The sequence below is a fragment of the Panthera pardus genome, unplaced genomic scaffold (assembly GCF_024362965.1).
Source record: "Panthera pardus isolate Hobbes unplaced genomic scaffold, ASM2436296v1 HiC_scaffold_22, whole genome shotgun sequence".
Lineage (NCBI taxonomy): Eukaryota > Metazoa > Chordata > Mammalia > Carnivora > Felidae > Panthera > Panthera pardus.
Genome location: NW_026526788.1, coordinates 52,273,366 through 52,291,035, shown reverse-complemented (window position 1 = coordinate 52,291,035; position 17,670 = coordinate 52,273,366). Strand labels below are relative to the sequence as shown.

At 44.0% G+C, this 17,670-nt stretch overlaps 1 protein-coding gene and 1 long non-coding RNA gene across 2 annotated transcripts in view; one reads left to right on the top strand and one right to left on the bottom strand.

Moving 5' to 3' along the window:
* Positions 1-569: 569 nt before the first annotated feature.
* HHEX (hematopoietically expressed homeobox) lies at positions 570-6,556 on the bottom strand. Its single transcript, XM_019445093.2, has 4 exons — positions 6,086-6,556; positions 3,764-3,942; positions 3,505-3,555; positions 570-1,704 (listed from the first exon to the last, which is right to left on the bottom strand). Exons 1-4 carry the CDS (start codon positions 6,447-6,449, stop codon positions 1,486-1,488), a joined length of 813 nt encoding a protein of 270 aa, XP_019300638.1. The 5' UTR covers positions 6,450-6,556; the 3' UTR covers positions 570-1,485.
* Positions 6,557-6,689: 133 nt separating this feature from the next.
* Positions 6,690-17,670, top strand: part of LOC109264660 (uncharacterized) — a 39,927-nt gene continuing 28,946 nt past the window's right edge. The window contains exon 1 of the long non-coding RNA XR_002078822.2: positions 6,690-7,310. This is a non-coding gene — a long non-coding RNA (uncharacterized LOC109264660). The remainder of the gene's footprint in view (positions 7,311-17,670) is intronic.

The window sequence follows — 17,670 nt, the reverse complement described above, 5'->3', positions numbered from 1 at the left end:
CACCCAGACCTGCCAAATTAGAAACTCTGTCAACGACGGGCCGGCAATGAGTATCAAGAAGTCTGCAGGCGCTTCTGAAGCTCGCCGAAGCTTGAGACCCGAAGTCTCGGCGCAAACTACCTCCCTGCTCTTGCCCGCCAGGCCCTCCCTCCCCCTCCGCGGACCCCCCTTACCCCGGCTCGGCCGCCTCGGGATGACGCAGTGTTGACTCACGCGGGTCAAGGACGGTGGCCCGGGCCAGGCTGGGAGCCGAGGCGAATCAATGGGGTTCGGCGGCCCCGCGCTCAGCCGCGCGGCCGACCTCGGCCCTCGCTCTTCCCGCCACCCGGCACGCCGGGGTTTCCCACCTGCAGCGCTCGGGGGTCCGCGGGCGGGAGCCTCCCCCTGCGGCGACGCACGCACACCGAGCCCCTCCCCCCGCCCTCCCCCTTCCTTGGGGAAAGGCCCAAATCTGTTTCCAGGAGCCCACCCACCCGCTGCCTCGCGCAGCCCCGCGCCCAGCCCCGCGCCCAGCCCCGCGAGGCGCTTGCGTTTGTTTCCCTGGAAGTAAGAGAGGTCCGACTAGATCAGTCGTCCCACCGATGGGTTTATTTTATACACAAGTTACTCATTTAAAAAAAACAACAACAACAACAACACCACCACCACCGTTTTGGCCTTTTTTTTTTACAGCGAAAAAATTATATATACACACATTATAAACACTGTTTGATATAAAACACAATATCTACAGTCTACTTACAGTTAATCAACTTGCTACTTCTAGTTCGTCTGTGATTAATTTTAGTCACCGACGAGTCAGTTTGTCTGCTTGATTTGTACTGTACTAGTCCTTTAACACCTTGGTCATATAGGTACTTAGTGACAGTGCAAAACAAGCATTTAAGATTCTTATCAACTATTTCTCTTTGACAAAAAGAACACACACATCTCAGAGACAGAAGCTCTGAGATCACTTTGGATTTAAGGCAGCAGTATAAGAATGTAATATAAAAGTAAAGAACACTTCCTTTAAAAATATTCCAAAGCTGCCTGAAATGTGGACCCCTTTTCCAAGGCATACCTCTGGATCTGGGATGCCCTTCTGCTTTTCCATTAAGTAGGATGTAGATACAGATTGTAGAAACGTCATTCAAGAAGATCTTATTAAAATCTTTAAAGTTATAACTTAAAAATTTAACAAAAAATTCAAAAATTACTTTTTATAAATAGAAAAAACAATTTCCTTTTTAAAAAGGGGGTGAATCTAAGCAGTGAAGAGTCCCTTCATCATTCAACCTAAAATCAGTATATAAACCATTTACGTCAAAATTAAGGTTTCAGTGTAAGTTTGCTGTTTAGCCAGTGCACCAAATATTTTAGGTTTCCAGAATACCAGAAAATTGATTCCCTTTCTCAGAGTTTTCCAGTATCGCCTATGGAGATTCTCTGTAGCAAATGTTATTCCCAAATCCAGTTTTCCGAACATGCCAACGTCTACGGTCATCATCCAGCATTAAAATAGCCTTTATCGCCCTCAATGTCCACTTCCTGATCAGAATCCTCTGAAATCTCTGACTCAAGGTCTTCCTGGGAGGCAGGGGAGGGCGAACACTGAGAGCTATCTAGAACACCTTTATTCTGCTCACTGGTCAAGTCTTGCCTTTGGTCACAAGGATTGTCCAAACTTTCCAGTTCTTCTTTTTTATTGCTTTGAGGGTTTTCCTGGATGAAAGGAATGAAAGTGAAATTGGTAGGCTCGTGAAATATGGAGGCATAAGAGACGCAGATCCGAATGTGTTTTCATTCTTTATCGTCTTTAAAATTTTTAGTTTATCTCTTGCTTTCAGCTATAATCTTTTTATTCAGAAAACACATATTTGTGCTTCTGTCTCACTTTAGAATAAAAGTGCCTGTCACATCAGAGAAAGATCATGTTCTTGTGAGAAAAGAACAAGCAGTCACAAATACAACTAAATGGGTTGTGTCAAATGAACACTTAGCTCCAGCCCAGACTCATGGTCTCAAGGTTCTAAGAGTTTAAGGGAGAAGGGAAATCAGATTACTACAGATACACACTATCTTCATTCTTCAAGTATTTTTAAACCTTGCCAATTAACAGGGTCTCTCAGCCATTTAAAAACTATGAATGCTATGTAGTGAATTCAGGAGAAAGTTTCAAAATCATTAGATTGAATCCTTTTTCCTCCATTTTCTGGACTAAATTTATAAACTTATAAATGATACGGAGCAACGTACAAAATCATGGCAAAGGTAAAAATGCAAAACTGAAAGAATGTTGCCAACTGCAAAGGGAGACAATTCACTGCAATTTACTTAAAACCTGGAGAAAATTTCTGGAATATATATTCCCACATATTACATAGGAACCGCTATTTTAAAAATTCCTGGTAAACTGCAGTCAAATCTTTGACCAAGAACCAAATAAGTGAGTGAATTCTTAATACTGTTTGTCTAAAATAGACATAAACACTACAAAGAAATATTATGATATATTGCTATGGTTTTTTTTAAGCAAGACTATAGAATAATATATTCACCAGGCTTGCAACTAAGTAACAAATAGATGCACAGGGTCAGAGGTTGAGAGGGAATCTGCAAATTTTTAAATCATGTTAGAATAATGAAATTATGGGATATTTTCTGTTTCAAAGTGTTGTGACACCATCTGATTTTTAATGAAAAAGTTATGACTGCTAAATTTAAAAATGCACACTGCTTTCAATTTCCCCACTCGTATTACTTATTTCAAAAATATTTTATTTATTCTAAACTGTACATACACTGACAAATGAACAATACAGCAATTGTCAGATAACTATGGAGAAGACCTGCAGATTAGAACATCAAAAACAAATCTTTAGCTTTAAGTCAGTAGAGGTTTTTCAAAAACTGAATTAGCCTTTACTTTTTATCGCATATTGCGTAACAAGGTCATTGGAAAAAAAAGACTGTTAGTAAGTTTCAGCTTGTATATTCTCTTACATGTCTTATATTCATTTTAAGAGCTGGCATTAGGTGGGAAATAATTTTAAACTCTTTGATATTTAATTCTTCTAAAAACAGTGCAAACAAGACTGAAAGGTGTTTATTTCCTTATATTTACCCTTGAGCTCTGCCTGGTTTTATTATGGCTGTGTAAATAAAAGAAACAATTTTCTCCCAAAGATAACTGCTTAAGTCATTTACTGTCAATTACTTTATCTTTCCTGCGTTAATTAGATAAACAACATATGGGGTTTATAAAACAATTAGCCCGGAGTTTTACTAGCCAGTGTGTGAAAACCCAGCATAATTGATATAGGAACTGCATTAGGTGCTTTTAGCATTACTGCCACCTGAGCAACTCATCCTGAATTTCAGCAAGACTATTTGCCTTTTTAATCAAGGTGAAGAGGTTAAATAGTCTCTCAAATGACTTTTGCATACAACCCATAACAGGCTTCGCATTGAGATAACATGATAAAAATATTTATTTCCATAGAAACACAACCATGTCGATACCTGTTTTAGTCTTCTCCATTTAGCGCGACGATTCTGGAACCAGGTTTTGACCTACAGGAAAGACAGAAAGAAAACTTGCCACGAACCCAAGGCGCCTGGGGGGGTAATGGAGAAGCTGATCCGCGGCTGTCGAGCAGATCTGCGCTCCTGGCGTTAGATAGCGCGATGAGACCCGCCAGAGCGCAAGGTGGCTCGAAGTCTGTCTTCCGCCCGCGACCCCCGGACCAGGAATCGGCCCCGAGCCCACAGGCGCGCTCACCTGTCTCTCGCTGAGCTGCAGCATCTTGGCCAGACGCTTCCTCTCCGGCGGAGAGAGGTATTTCTGGGTCTCAAACTTCTTCTCCAACTCGATGGTCTGGTCGTTGGAGAACCTCACCTGGCCACCTTTCCTTTTATGCAGAGGCCTCTGCAAGAAAGGGCTCCAGAGCAGAGGTTTGCCTAGGGGAAGCGAGAGAGCCAGAGAGCCTAGGGTTAGTAGTGGGTGACAGCCCTGGAGTGGCCAGGCCCTGGGAGTGACAAAGGGGAGTAGGGGACGCAGGAGGACACTCAACCAGACATGTTCACATATGCCCACCCACCCAAGGACCCAATACGTGCCCACCAAGACACATACATACCCAGAGACAGAAACACGCAAAGTCACACACACATACGCTGTATATGCATGCAGACGACCCTTGTACACTCACAGACACAAACGGCCATCACACCCATAGCTGGATTCAAGCACAAATCTTTTGACCCCCAAAAGAACACCCACTATAAATTGGGCTTAAAAATAAACCCTCTTGAACGAGTCGCTCTCGAATTTATACACAACTCTTCTCACTTCTAGGCCCTCTCACTTGGTGAGCCGCACTTTCCAAATACCCAGAGTCTGTGTTGGGAAGGAACCGGGCTGTTACACTACCCAAGGCGTTCCGGCCCGGGGCCGCGGGCAGGAGCCTGCTTGGGAAGCCCTCGGGCCAGGCGCCGACTCTAGGCCGTTCCTGGAGCTCCCAATCCTAGCTCCAGGGCGCAGCGGCCTCCTCTGATTTCACACCCGGCGGCGGGGGCGGCCAGTTAAAGCTACCCCGTGGGCTATGGCAACATTTCCGTCAATGTGTTTCCTGTTGGTCTATCTCGAAAAACCCTTTGCTTCCTCCTGCGCGGTCCCAGCAGTAACCCAAGGAAACCCAGGGCGCGCTCTGTGAAAACGTTCACCCCAGGCCGTGCCCGGCTGAGGGTCCCGCTCTGGCCCCAGCAGGCGAAGACAGTCACGCCGGGGTCACCGCCCGCACCAAACCCTCGAGGCTGGAATCAAAAATACAGTAAAATATTTTTTTAAGTAAAGAACTAAAATATAATCCCCTCCAAGTCTGTCTAACGATGAGAAAGGAGGGTGGAGAGCTGTGCTAGATGCCGCTTCATAAACATGAGGTCATTAAAATGTTAATTAATGAAAATGCTAGTCTGTCTCTAGGGTCCCTACAGAAGCTGCCAATAGCTGAGAGTAAATTTAAAACCCTGGTGGCCCAAGGCAAGGACCCCTCTTTCTTTATTTCCCTCTGGGCTTCAGATGCCAAAGACGCCAAAGGCCACCCGGAGTGCGGCTCACCGTGGGCTTATTTCTTAGGCCGCGCACTGACGGGGACAAGCCCCGAAAATACCATATGCCCTAGGTGTCCTCACTGCCTTTCCTACTCCAAAGACCTGTCAGTCAGTCCGTCCGTCCGTCCGTCCGTGGGTCTGCAGGCCTGCCCCCAAACACTGAAAGCTGGCATTGTTGGTTTGGTTTTTTTTTTTTTTTTTCCAGATTTTGCTTACGTCAGGCTTCAGACTAGTGCAAAACAGCCTCGGGGAAAAAAAAAGGAAGCAACTGGTTATTTTAGCTGCCATAAAGTCACATCCCACACAGAGGAAATGAACAATATCAGAAAAACGGATCCCGGCTATCAGAAGTCGAGTGTTTCCTGAATTTGTCTGTATTGAGGATGTCGATAAAATAATCAGCAGCGTGCACTACTCCGGGGGAAGGGTCTGCTTCATGCAGCCAGGAAAACACTTAACAGCTTCTGAAACCAGATTTACTCCTATCGAGAACTCAAGATTTCCTGTATGAACGGAAAGGGTCAGGCTCTTTCACTGCACAAGCTTGTTGAACCAGGTCCAGCCTCGTAACCACCCGGGCCCGGCAGCTATCCCTGCCCCATAGGGCCCGCCCGGGGCGCCTTGGCACTCCCTTCCCGGTCCCTCCAGCTAAGGGGACCCCACCCCGAGCGACACACGCGCCCCAAGACTGCCTTCGGCCACAAGCCCCCGTGGCAGCGCCAGAGGTCTCGCCCGGGCCCGCGCGCCCCGACGCCTGCAAGGTGCAGGAAAACCAATCTGAGTCATGGTGCGGTCAGCCCGGCCGCGCGCCACTGGGGCCCGCGCCTCCTGTCCCCGCGCGCGCCCGAGAGCCGCTTTTCGATCGCTTTTGCCACAACTTTCTATTGCCTCCCACTCCGCCCCCGCCGCCTCCTGGACGCTGCCACCTGCCGGGTGGCGCCTTCCTCGCCGCCGCCGCGGCTCGGCCCCGCCATGACCCGGGCCGCCTTACCCAGGGGGTCGTGGCGGAACAGGGCGTGCGTGTAGTCGTTCACCGTCCGCGGGAAGGGGTACAGAGGGCCCCCGAAGCCGCTGGATCCGTAGGCGGCGGCCAGCGCGGCAGCGGAGTGGTGCGAGAAGGCGGGGTGGATCGGCGTGGGCTCGTACACCGGGGTCCGGTAGGAGGACACGAGGCTGGTGAAGGAGGAGTTGGGGGACGGCAGCGTGGGGGCGGGGGTGGGCGCGGCGGGCCCGCGGCCCAGGATGTCCTCGATGTAGAACGGCGTCGGGTGCGCCGGCTGCAGCAGCGGCGTGGGCGCGTACAGCGGCACCCCCACGGCACCCGCCGCCGCCGGCCCGGGGTGTGGGTACTGCATGGCTCCGCTGCGCTCCGGCCCCTCGGAGAGCTGGCGGCCCGCGCCGCGGCGCTACATTTATCCGCGCTCCGCGCTCCCGGCGATAGGCTCTGCCGCCCACGGGGTGGGGCCGCGCTCTCTGGCCCCTTCCTGCCGCCCGGCCCTGCGGCCAATGGCGCGGAGCCCCGGGAGCCGCCTCCCGCCCCCACCCTTGGCCCGCCCCCGCCGGCTGAGCTCCCCGCCCCCCGGGACGCGCTCGCTTGCAGCCTTTTAGGACCCTGCGCCCCGGTGCCCGGCTGGCCGCCGCCGTCCCTCGGGGTTCCAGGCACCCTGGTCCGGGAGGCCCTCGAAGGAAGCCCAGGGCCATGTCCGTCGTGGGAAGACACGAGGAAAATAGCGCCTGGAACACACGGACCCAAGTGGTCCCAGCCCCTGCCGGGAGGCAATTCTGCCGAAACTCGGGGAGCGCTGGTCCAGGACCGGGCCCAGGGTGACAGGGGCCTGTCCCAGGCACGGAGCAGCTGGACTCGAGCCTGGCAGGCGTAGAGGCCGCTGGCAGAGCCGCGCCTTCGCAGGCCTGAGAGTACTGTCCCCGTCGGCGCGCTCGCTGGAGTAACGGTGGCACTGGCTGTTGCCCGGGGCGTCTCCGGAGCACGTATTGGGAGAGTGCCCTGAATTCCTGGGGCAGCCCCAAGGACAGAAATCCAGCCCTTAGCTGCGTCCTATTTGGGGTAAGGACGACTAGACTTCAGGGGCTCCGGGCTCGTGGCGGCTCCAGCCCCTTTCATTTGTGGGCCCCCGCACTCAGCCACTTCCGTGAGGACGCTCGCAGAAGCCGCTTCGGGGAGGAATCAAGGGAAGGCCTGGGTCTTACGGCGCCAGGTAGAATTTGTGCAGTCTTCTCCGATCCAGTGGGGTTGCTCTGTGTCCCCTATCCCCGGGTCCTGGGGTCGCAGCTGCGCGCAGCACTGCTTTCCAGTTTTGCACGTGTTTTCTATTGAATCCGTGGCTCTACCCCTTGTGGCCTCGGCTCTGTGCAGCTCCACTCGCCTGCGGGGCAAGGGGGCATTTTCTTGATTGACGCCCTCCTGCGGTCGTCACACCTCGCGGTGAGCAGTTTCTGCTAAGGTCCTCCGTTAATCGTGGAGATGCAGATTGCCCAGCTTTTTCTGTTGAGATTTTTTATTTACATCTTGGAACTATTTTCCGACTACAGCGAGGTGGCAGACGAAGGAAGAGTGGATTGGCGTCTGGTTGAGCCGAGTTCGAGTTTCACTGCGCACATTTCTGTTGAGCAATTAGTGTGTGTCAGCAGTGAACAAGACAGATGTAGTTTCTGTCCTGACGGAGGCGAGAAACAAACTTTAATGCAATGGCTTATGTGTGTGCTAGGAAGGAGAAGTACATAGTGATCTGAAACCTTACAACCGAGGGACATCACCTAGTTGGGGGAGGGGGTGTGTTAAGGGAAGGAGAGTGTTCTCCAAGGAAGTGATGTTTGCAAAGTGAGTAGTTGTCAAAGAACCTAGGGAGGGACGAATATTCCAAGTTGAAGGAGTAGCATGTGAGTGTGGTCAATGAAACTTTGGTCATTTTCCCTGAGCTTTTCTGAAACATTTGGAACTTAGCCTAAAGGCTCCTAATCTTTTGGGGGTGGAGTCATAGGCAACTTTGAGAATCTGATGACAGGCAAAAGCTACAAGCACAGACAGACCCAGTGAGCGTAACATGCTATCATTTGAGTTAAAACATTAGGAGAGGGCAAGGATATTTATCTGTGCCTTTGCTCTAGTATGTGAACTATCTCTGGGAGAATACACAAAAAACTAGTAACATCGGCTGTCTAGGAAGAGAGAGGTGGATTTGAAGGAAGAACATGCTATATACTTGGAATATTGGGAGAACTGAACCATGTGGATGTGTGACCTATTCACAGAATAAGTAGATCCTTGAAGAAATGGCTGATTCTAGGTCTGGGGCAGGAAAAGTACAAGGTAAGCCCAAGGCACCTTGTGCTAGAAACCACAGAAAGGAGACAGACCGCCTTGATGAGTCTCCCATTGGCCAAATTTGGGGTGGTTTAAGCATCAAAAACACATTTTGGATTATAACACATTGAATATAACAGTTCAAAGTATCACTCTCTGTAGTGATACTCAGAGAGAGAGGGATGGTGAATGGTAAAGCTGAAAGGATGCCAGCTAACAAATGTAAAACAAAAAGCTTGATAAAATCAAACATGTAATCATTCATTCAAGAAAGAATCATCTTTAGGGATGCCTGCGTGGCCCAGTGGGTTAGATCCACTGTGGATTTCAGCTCAGGTCACAACCTCACAGTTGCTGAGGATCAAGCCCACCTTGAGCTCTAAGCTTGGTGCTGACAGTGTGGCGCCTGCTTGGGACTCTCTCTCTCCCTCTCTGTCTCTCCCCCACTCATGTGCATGCTTGCTCTCTCTCAAATAAACAGAACTTAAAAAAAAAAGAAGTATCATCTCTCAAAGTAAATAAATAAAACTAAAAGAAAGAAATATCTTTGGACCAGAGCCATGGAGTGAAACATCATGGAGAATGAGGATTTTTACATCTCAGGGTATCACACCAATTGATTGGATTCTAGATTAAAGGGGGAAAAAGGCTATAAAAGACATTTTGGGAGCAATAGGGAAAAAGCGAAAATGAATTGTACACTAGATGACATTAGTAAATTAATGTTTATTGTGTTATGTGTGATATTGGTATTGTGGGTAAAATACCCTTATTCTTGGGAGGGGCAGGCTAAAGTATTTAGGTGTGAAGGGTCATGACATCTGCAACTTTCAAGTAGTTCAATACACCCAAAACATACATGCACATACACACACGTATAGATAAACAGGGTGATAAAGCAAAGTAGAAAGTTCTTCATTGGTGAATTTAGTTGAAGCTTATACTAATGTCCATTGAACTACTTTCAGCTTCTCTGTAGATTTGAAAGTTTCCAATATAAAACTTTTTAAAGTATGATTTCAGATGTTAAAAAATGAAAGCAGTCTCATTTTTTGAAGGTAAAAATTATTTAAATTGTTTGTTAAGTCTGCATACAAGTTGCCCCTGGAAACTATCCATGGAGGGCTGTTTGAGAATCATCGGTCCCTCTGTGGTCCGTTCGGATGTTGTGCCCATTCCCCCAGTTATTATTCTCACCGCATGGCTTGATGGAGAATTCAGGCAAGTGTGCTCTTCTGTGTACCAAGGACAGAGACAGGATTTGGGGACAAAGAAAGGACAATTATTAGCTGAAGCTCAAGGGTGCCTTCAAAAGTTATGTTTGGGTCTTCAAAGATTGGGACCCCAAAGAACTAACCAGGTAACTGATTATTGTCTACTCACAACATATTTCTCCCTTGTCTTTGTTTTTCTTTTCCTGCCCCTTCCACCCAGCAAGCAATTGAGATGATTACTCTAATTTATGCAATGCCTTTACAGTAAATCACTAGCCAGCCGTCATTCTCCATTTTCAAAAATTGTATGAGTTTATAGTTTATTCTGTGCGTGACATAGCAGCCAGCCAAAACGATGTAAATCTACAAACCTTCCAAAAATAAATACTAACATGCTAGGAAAATAATCACTGCTATAGGAAGAGGAAGCATCATCCCTTTCTTTGATTTAGCCACAGACCCTGTGAGGTAGATGGAGATCTTAAAAGGCATTGATATAACATTCCAACTCCGCTACATAATGCTCACCAGCAAATTGAAGCACTTAATTCTGTTAAGCTATATAACACTACCTCTTCTAAATCCAGTCGTCAGATCCATGTTCATTTTGCTATGGTTAAAAAAAAAAAAATTACAACCACATTTGTGAATGTCACATTTATTGAACTACATAATTTTTAATATCACTTGTGTAGGTTTTATAGTTTGTTTTATTGTTTTAAAAGTCATTTGGGGCTCTAAAAGAACTAGATTTTTCCGAAGTTGTCCTTATAATTTTTTTTTCACACAGTCAGAACTAATAAAACAAAACTGTTATAGCTATTTAATTCAAAATCTCTTGGAGTTTCAATATTTTTTCTCTGCTGGATACTAAAACCAATAAAGCTACATGAGATTTTAATTATATTCTGAATTAAACAAGACCCTCTCCAAAAATTTGGCACCATTTATTTTAGTCACTGCTATTATAAAAGAGACCAAACTTTGTAGGAAGGGAAGGTGGGTCTCACCTCTAATTTATCTAGTAAAAACTTAGGTAATTCTTTTTTCCAACTTCTTTTGTTTTTAAAAGATATTTAGTAAGTGAATTAAGAGAAATAAACTTTACAAATAAGCAAGTGCAACTTATTTTCAATTATTACACATAGAGGTCAAACTTCAAATTAGCTACAGCTTGAAAGCATCTATGGATTTTATGATAGCAATTTGGTCCCCTTTTTAAGTTTTTTTATTTATTTGGGGGTGGGGGGGAAGAACTGAGAGAGAGGGAGTGAGAGGATCTCCAGCAGATTCCCTGCTATCAGCATGGAACCCAACCATGGGGCTCGATCCCATAAACTGTGAGATTGTGACCTGAGCCGAAATCAAGAGTCAGATGCATAACTGACTGAGCCACAATTTGGTTCTATTTTTACTTACACTGAAAGTTTTATTACCTTCAAGTGCTGGGATGACTAAATCATTTATTAAATCACATATCAAATCATTGTATTATTACATTTAATTAAAACTTGACCGTGCTCGCTTCGGCAGCACATATACTAAAAACTTGACAAAATCTAATTACTTAGTGTTTTAAGGCTTTACTAACTTGCAGAATACTAATGTGATTAGATACAAATGTCTCATCTGCATCATGGATGGGATCAGAGCTCTGGAACACATGGGCAGTAATCACCATGATATCGACCCAGTGATGTCTATATTTCACATATTATACCGTACTTAGCACTGTAATGTGGATGTACTGATCAAGAATGGTTTGATGAAGCTTATGCTGTTTATTTGCTCAGTTAAAAAAGTGATGAAGCACTCAATAATAAAATAATAAAAAGATAAACCCGTTTTTTTAAATGCAAAAGATCTGAATAGACATTTCTCCAAAGAAGATATACAAATGGCCAATAAGCACATGAAAAACTATTCTATGTCAGTACTTATCAGGGATCTACAAATCAAAACCACAATAAGGTGCTACTTCATACCCATCAGGGTAGCTATAATAATTTTTTTTTAATCAAAAAATAGCAAACGTTGGCAAGGTTGTGGAGATGCAGAATCCTCAGACATTGCTAGCAGCAATGTAAAATGAAGCAGCTGCTTTGGAAAACAATCTGACAGTGTCTGAAAAGTTTATAAATCTTTTATTATTTCTTCTTTTGAGAGAGAGAGAGAGAGAGAGAGAATCCTAAGCAGGCTCCATGCTCAGTGCAGAGCTCCATGTAATGCTCAATCCCAGGACCCTGGTATCACAACCTGAGCTGAAACCAAGAGCCACCCAAAAAAAAAGTTTAAAAATAAAGTTACCGTATGATCCAGTGATTCCACTCCTAGACACATACCCAAGAAATGAAAATATATGTCTGCACAAAAACTTGTACACAAATGTTCATAGCGGGATTATAATACCCAAAAAGTGGAAACAACCCAAATGTCCATCAACCTACGAATGGGTAAATAAAACATGGTGCATCCTAGCAATGGAATAATATTTGGCAATAAAAATGAATGAAGTACTAGTGATACATGCTGCAACACGGATGACCTTTGTAAACACTTTCCCTGTCATGCGACTTTATTAACTGATATTTTTACCAGTGTTATTGAGAAATGGTTGACATACATCAATTGTATAAGTTTAAGACATACAGCATGATGTTTTGATAAACATATATTGTGAAATGGTTACCACAATAGGTTCAGGGAACATCAATCTTCTCATATAGGTACAATAAAAAGAAAAGAAGAAAATATTCCCCTTGTGATGAAACTCTTAAGATTTACCCCCTTAACGACTTGCTATATCATACAGTATTGTTAGCTATAGTCATCATGATGTACATTGCATTCCTAGCACCTATTTATTTTATTTTTTAATTTACATGCAAGTTGGTTAGCATATAATGCAATAATGATTTCAGGAGTAGAATCCAGTGATTCATCCCCTACATATAATACCCAGTGCTCATCGCAACAAGTGCCCTCCTTAATGCCCCTCGCCCACTGAGCTAATCCCCCCACCGAAAACCCCTCCAGCAATCCTCCGTTTGTTCTCTGTATTTAAGAGTCTCTTATGTTTTGTCCCCCTCCCTTGTTTTATATTATTTTTGCTTCCCTTCCCTTATGTTCATCTGTTTTGTATCTTAAATTCCTCATATGAGTGAAGCCATATGATATTTGTCTTTCTCTGACTAATTTCTCTTAGCATTATACACTCTAGTTCCAGCGAGTACTTATTTATCTTATAAGTAGGATTTTGTATCTTTTAAACATCTTCCTCCAATTCCCTCTCCCCCCACCCCCTACGTCTGATAGACACAAGTCTGATCTCTTTCTCTTAGAGTTGTTTTTGGGGTTTTTTTGTTTAGATTCAACATGTAAGTGGGATCATGCAATATTTCTCTTTCCTTGTCAGACTTATTTCACTTAGCATAATGCCTCCAAGGTCCACTCATCTTGTCACAAAACTACGATTTCCTTTTTTTTTTTTAACATTTGTTTATTTTTGAGAGACAGAGAGAGAGCACAAGCAGGGGAGGGGCAGAGAGAGAGGGAGACACAGAATCTGAAGCAGGCTCCAGGCTCTGAACTGTCAGCACAGAGCCTGATGCAGGGCTCGAACCCATGAACTGCGAGATCATGACCTGAGCCAAAGTCGGAGGCTTAATCAACTGAGCCACTCAGGCGCCTCTCGATTTCCTTATTTTTTTTTTGGTAGCTGCATAATATTCCATATATTTATATATTCATCCATTGATGGACACTTAAGTTGTTTCCATGTCTTGGCTATTGTAAATAATGCTGCTAGGAACATCATGAGGGTGCAGACATCTTTTTCGGTTAGGGTTTTTGTTATCTTTGGATATATCCCAGAAGTGGAATTGCTGGATCATATGGTAGTTCTATTTTAAATTTTTTAAGGATCCTTCATACTGTTTTCCATAGTAGCTGCACCAATCTGCATTCCCACCAATAGTGCACAAGGGTTCCCTTTTCTCCATATTTATGCCAATATTTGTTGTCTCTTCTCTTTTTTATGATGGTCATTCTAACAGGCATGAGGTGATAATCCCACTGTGGTTTTAATTTGCATTCTCCTAATGACTAATGATGTTGAGCACCTTCTCCTGTACTGGTTTTTGAGGGTTTTTTTTTTAAGTTTATTTATTTATTTTGAGAGAGAGAGTGTGTGGAAGAGGGGTAGAGAGAGGGAGAGAATCTCAAACAGGTTACAGGCTGTCACAGCAGAGCTGGACTCAGGGCTTGAACTAATGATCTGCAAGATCATGACCTGAGCTGAAATCAAGAGTCAGACACTTACTGGGGTGTCTGGGGGGCTCAGTTGGTTAAGCATCTGACTTCAGCTCAGGTGATGATCTCATGGTTCATGGGCTCGAGCCCCACGTTGGGGGTCTGTGCTGAAAGTTCAGAGCCTGGAGCCTGATTTGGACTCTGTCTCCTCTCTCTCTGCCCCTCCCCTTCTCATGCTCTGTCTCTCTATCTCTCAAAAATAAAAAAACATTAAAAAAAAAAAGTCAAACACTTAACCAACTAAGCCACCCAGGCACCCCTCATGCACTGTTATCCTTTCATGTATCTTCTTTGTAGAAATGTCTTTTCAGGATCTCTGCTCATTTTTAAAGTGGGTTATTTGTTTCGTTATTGAATTGTATGAATTCTTTCTATGTTTTTGATATTAACCCTAATCAGATATATGATTTGCAAACACACTTTTCCCATTCCACAAAGTGTGCTTTCACTTTGTTAATAATTTATTTTGCTTTTTAGTTTGATGTAGTCCTACTTGTTTATTTTTTATTTTGTTTCTTTGCAAACACTTTGCTATGTGAAAGAAGCCAGACACAAACATCCCTGATGAACATAGATGCAAAAATCCTCAACAAAATACCAGCAAACCAAATTCAACAATACATTTAAAATATCATTCACCATGATCAAGTACAATTTATTGTAATATATTGCAAACATGGTTCAATATTCGCATATCAACAGGATACATCACTTCAAAAAGAAAAAGGATAAGAATCATATGATCATTTCAATAGATGTAAAAAAAGCATTTGACAAAGAACAACATCCATTCATGACAAAAATTCTCAACAAAGTAGGCTTAGAGGAAACATACCTCAACATAATAAAAGCCTTATATGAAAAACCCACAGCTAACATCATCCTCAATGGGGAAAAACTGAGAGCATTTCCCCTAAGATTAGGAACAAGACAAAGATGTTCACTCTCACCACTTTTATCCAATGCAGTAATGGAAGTCCTAGCCACAGCAATCAGACAAAAACAAAAATAAACTTTTGGGACTACAAAAGCTTCTGCACAGCAAAGGCAATAACAAAACTAAAAAGCAACTTATGGAATGGCTGAAGATATGTTTTTTAAATGTTTATTTATTTATTTTGAGAGTGCACACAGGTGTGTGAGAGCAGGGGGAGGAGGAGAGAAAAGGAGAGAGAGAATCACAAGCAAGCTCCATGTTGCCAGTACAGAGCCCAACATGGAGCTTGATGTCACAAACCATAAGATCATGACCTGAGCCAAAACCAAGAGTCAGGTGTGTAACCAACTGAGCCACCCAGGTGCCCCTGAGTGAAGGTATTTGTAAAATGATGTATCTGGTAAAGATTTAGTATCCAAAATATATAAAGAACTTATAAAACTCAACACCCAAAAACTAAGTAATCCAATTTAAAAATGGGCAGAAGTCGGGGCATCTGAGTGGCTCAGTTGGTTGGGCATCTGACTCTGGCTTAGGTCATGATCTCGTGGTTTATGAGTTTGAGCCCCACATTGGGCTCTCTGCTGTCAGCACAGAGCCTGCTTTGGATTCTCTGTCCCCCTCTCTCTGCCCCTCCCCTGCTCAAGCTCTATCTCAAAAACAAATAAAACATTTTTTTTTAATTTTAATAAAAAAAAAGAAACCAAACAAATGAGCAAAGGGGAATAAAAAGAGAGAGATAAACCAAGAAATAGACTTTTTGAAAAGAGAGAGAGAAAGCATGAACTGGGGAGGGGCAGAGGGAAAGGAAGAGAGAATCCTAAGCAGGCTCCACGTCCAGGGCCAAGCCCGATGTGGGGCTCTATCCCATGACCATGAGATCATGACCTAAGCAGAAATCGTGAGGCAGAGGCTCAACCGATTGAGCCACCCAAAGTGCCCCAAGAAACAGACTTTTAATTATAGAGAACAAACTGATGGTTACCAGAGGGGAGGTGGGGGGGGGGGGGGAGGTGATGAGGATTAAAGAGTACACTTATGATGAGCACAGAGTAATGAATAGAATTGTTGAATCACTATATTGTACACCTGAAACTAATATAGCACTGTATGTTAACTATACTGGAATTAAAATTAAAAACTTTAAAAAATTAAAAAAATAGAAAACAAGGAAAAACCATTTTCAGAGGGAATGAGGATAAGAGCAGGAATCATAGCAATTGCTATGGAGTTTCTGTGGTGGCAGTAGCTGTGAAATGACAGGAGTCAGAATGAAAAGCAGCATCTTCTATGCACGGTGGCTCGTGGCACTGAGCCATAGTTTGGCACCCTTCTCTTTCATGGTCTTGGGAGCAATGATTGTGGAAAAGAAGCAGAAGGGTGTCACACGTGGAGACGATAGAAGGCCAGCCACAAAATGACTATCCTCTCATTGTTTTCTACCTTATTATACCTCCAAGGCTGAAAGTCTAGAACGCTTTTGCTACATTTTGATAGTCCAGCAGATAGATAATAGCTCCATTTTATAGATGAGAAGTAGGCTTAGAGAAGGTAAACAATTTGTACAAAGGCACAGAGCTAATAAACAAAGCAAGGATTTAATCTCAGATATGATTCTTTTTTTTTAATGATTATTTATTTTGATAGAGAGAGAGAACAAGCAGGGGAGGGGCAGAGAGGGAGGGAAAGAGAACTCCAAGCAGGCTCTGCCCTGTCAGCACAGAGCCCGACGTGGAGCTCCATCTCACATGAGATCATGACCTGAGGTGAAATCAAGAGTTGGAGGCTTAACGGACTGAGCCACCTAGGCACCCCTCAGATACGATTCTTTTTTTTTCCTTTTTTTTTAAGTTGATTTACTTATTTTGAGAGAGAAAGACAGACAGACAGAGCAAGTGCTGAAGAGGCAGAGAGAGAGGGAGAGAGAATCCTAAGCAGACTCTGCACCATCAGTTCGGAGCCCAATGTGGGGCTCAAACTGATGAACCATGAGATCATGATCTGAGCTGAAGTCAGACACTTAACTGACTGAGCCACCCAGGTGCCCCCCCTCAGATATGATTCTTAAACAAGAATTTTCTGTGATAAGCAATGGTAATGTATACGAGTACTATTTTTTTTTAAAGTTTATTTATTTGAGTGGGGGACAAAGAGAGAGGAGAGAGAATGCCAAGCAGGCTCCGGGCTGTCAGCACTGAGTCTCACGTGGAGCTCGATCTCACGAACTCTGAGATCATGACCTGAGCCAAAATCAAGAATCAGATGCTTAACCAACTGAGCCACCCAGGCGCCCCAATAATTGCACTGTTATTTCAAGCTCCATATATTTCAAATATTTCAATTATAGTTTAATTATCAATATTTTATTTTAAAATAAGTCATAGGCACTTCTTACATAAAGGATAGGAAATAGGCTTATTATTTGTCATTACCAAAAATTCAGGAAAAGATTATTAGGCTTATCGATTCAATTCCCATTGATAAAAAGAAAAATCAGGGTGATTCTAAAAGGGTAGCTTTTGTTTTCACTATCCTAGTTTTGAGTTATCCAACCAAGTGATATATAATTCAGTGAGAAAATAACAAAAGACATTTAAAATTTTTCTTTAATGTTTATTTATTCTTTTTTTTTTTATTTTTTTTAACGTTTATTTATTTTTGAGACAGAGAGAGACAGAGCATGAACGGGGGAGGGTCAGAGAGAGAGGGAGACACAGAATCGGAAGCAGGCTCCAGGCTCTGAGCCATCAGCACAGAGCCCGATGCGGGGCTTGAACTCACGGACCGTGAGA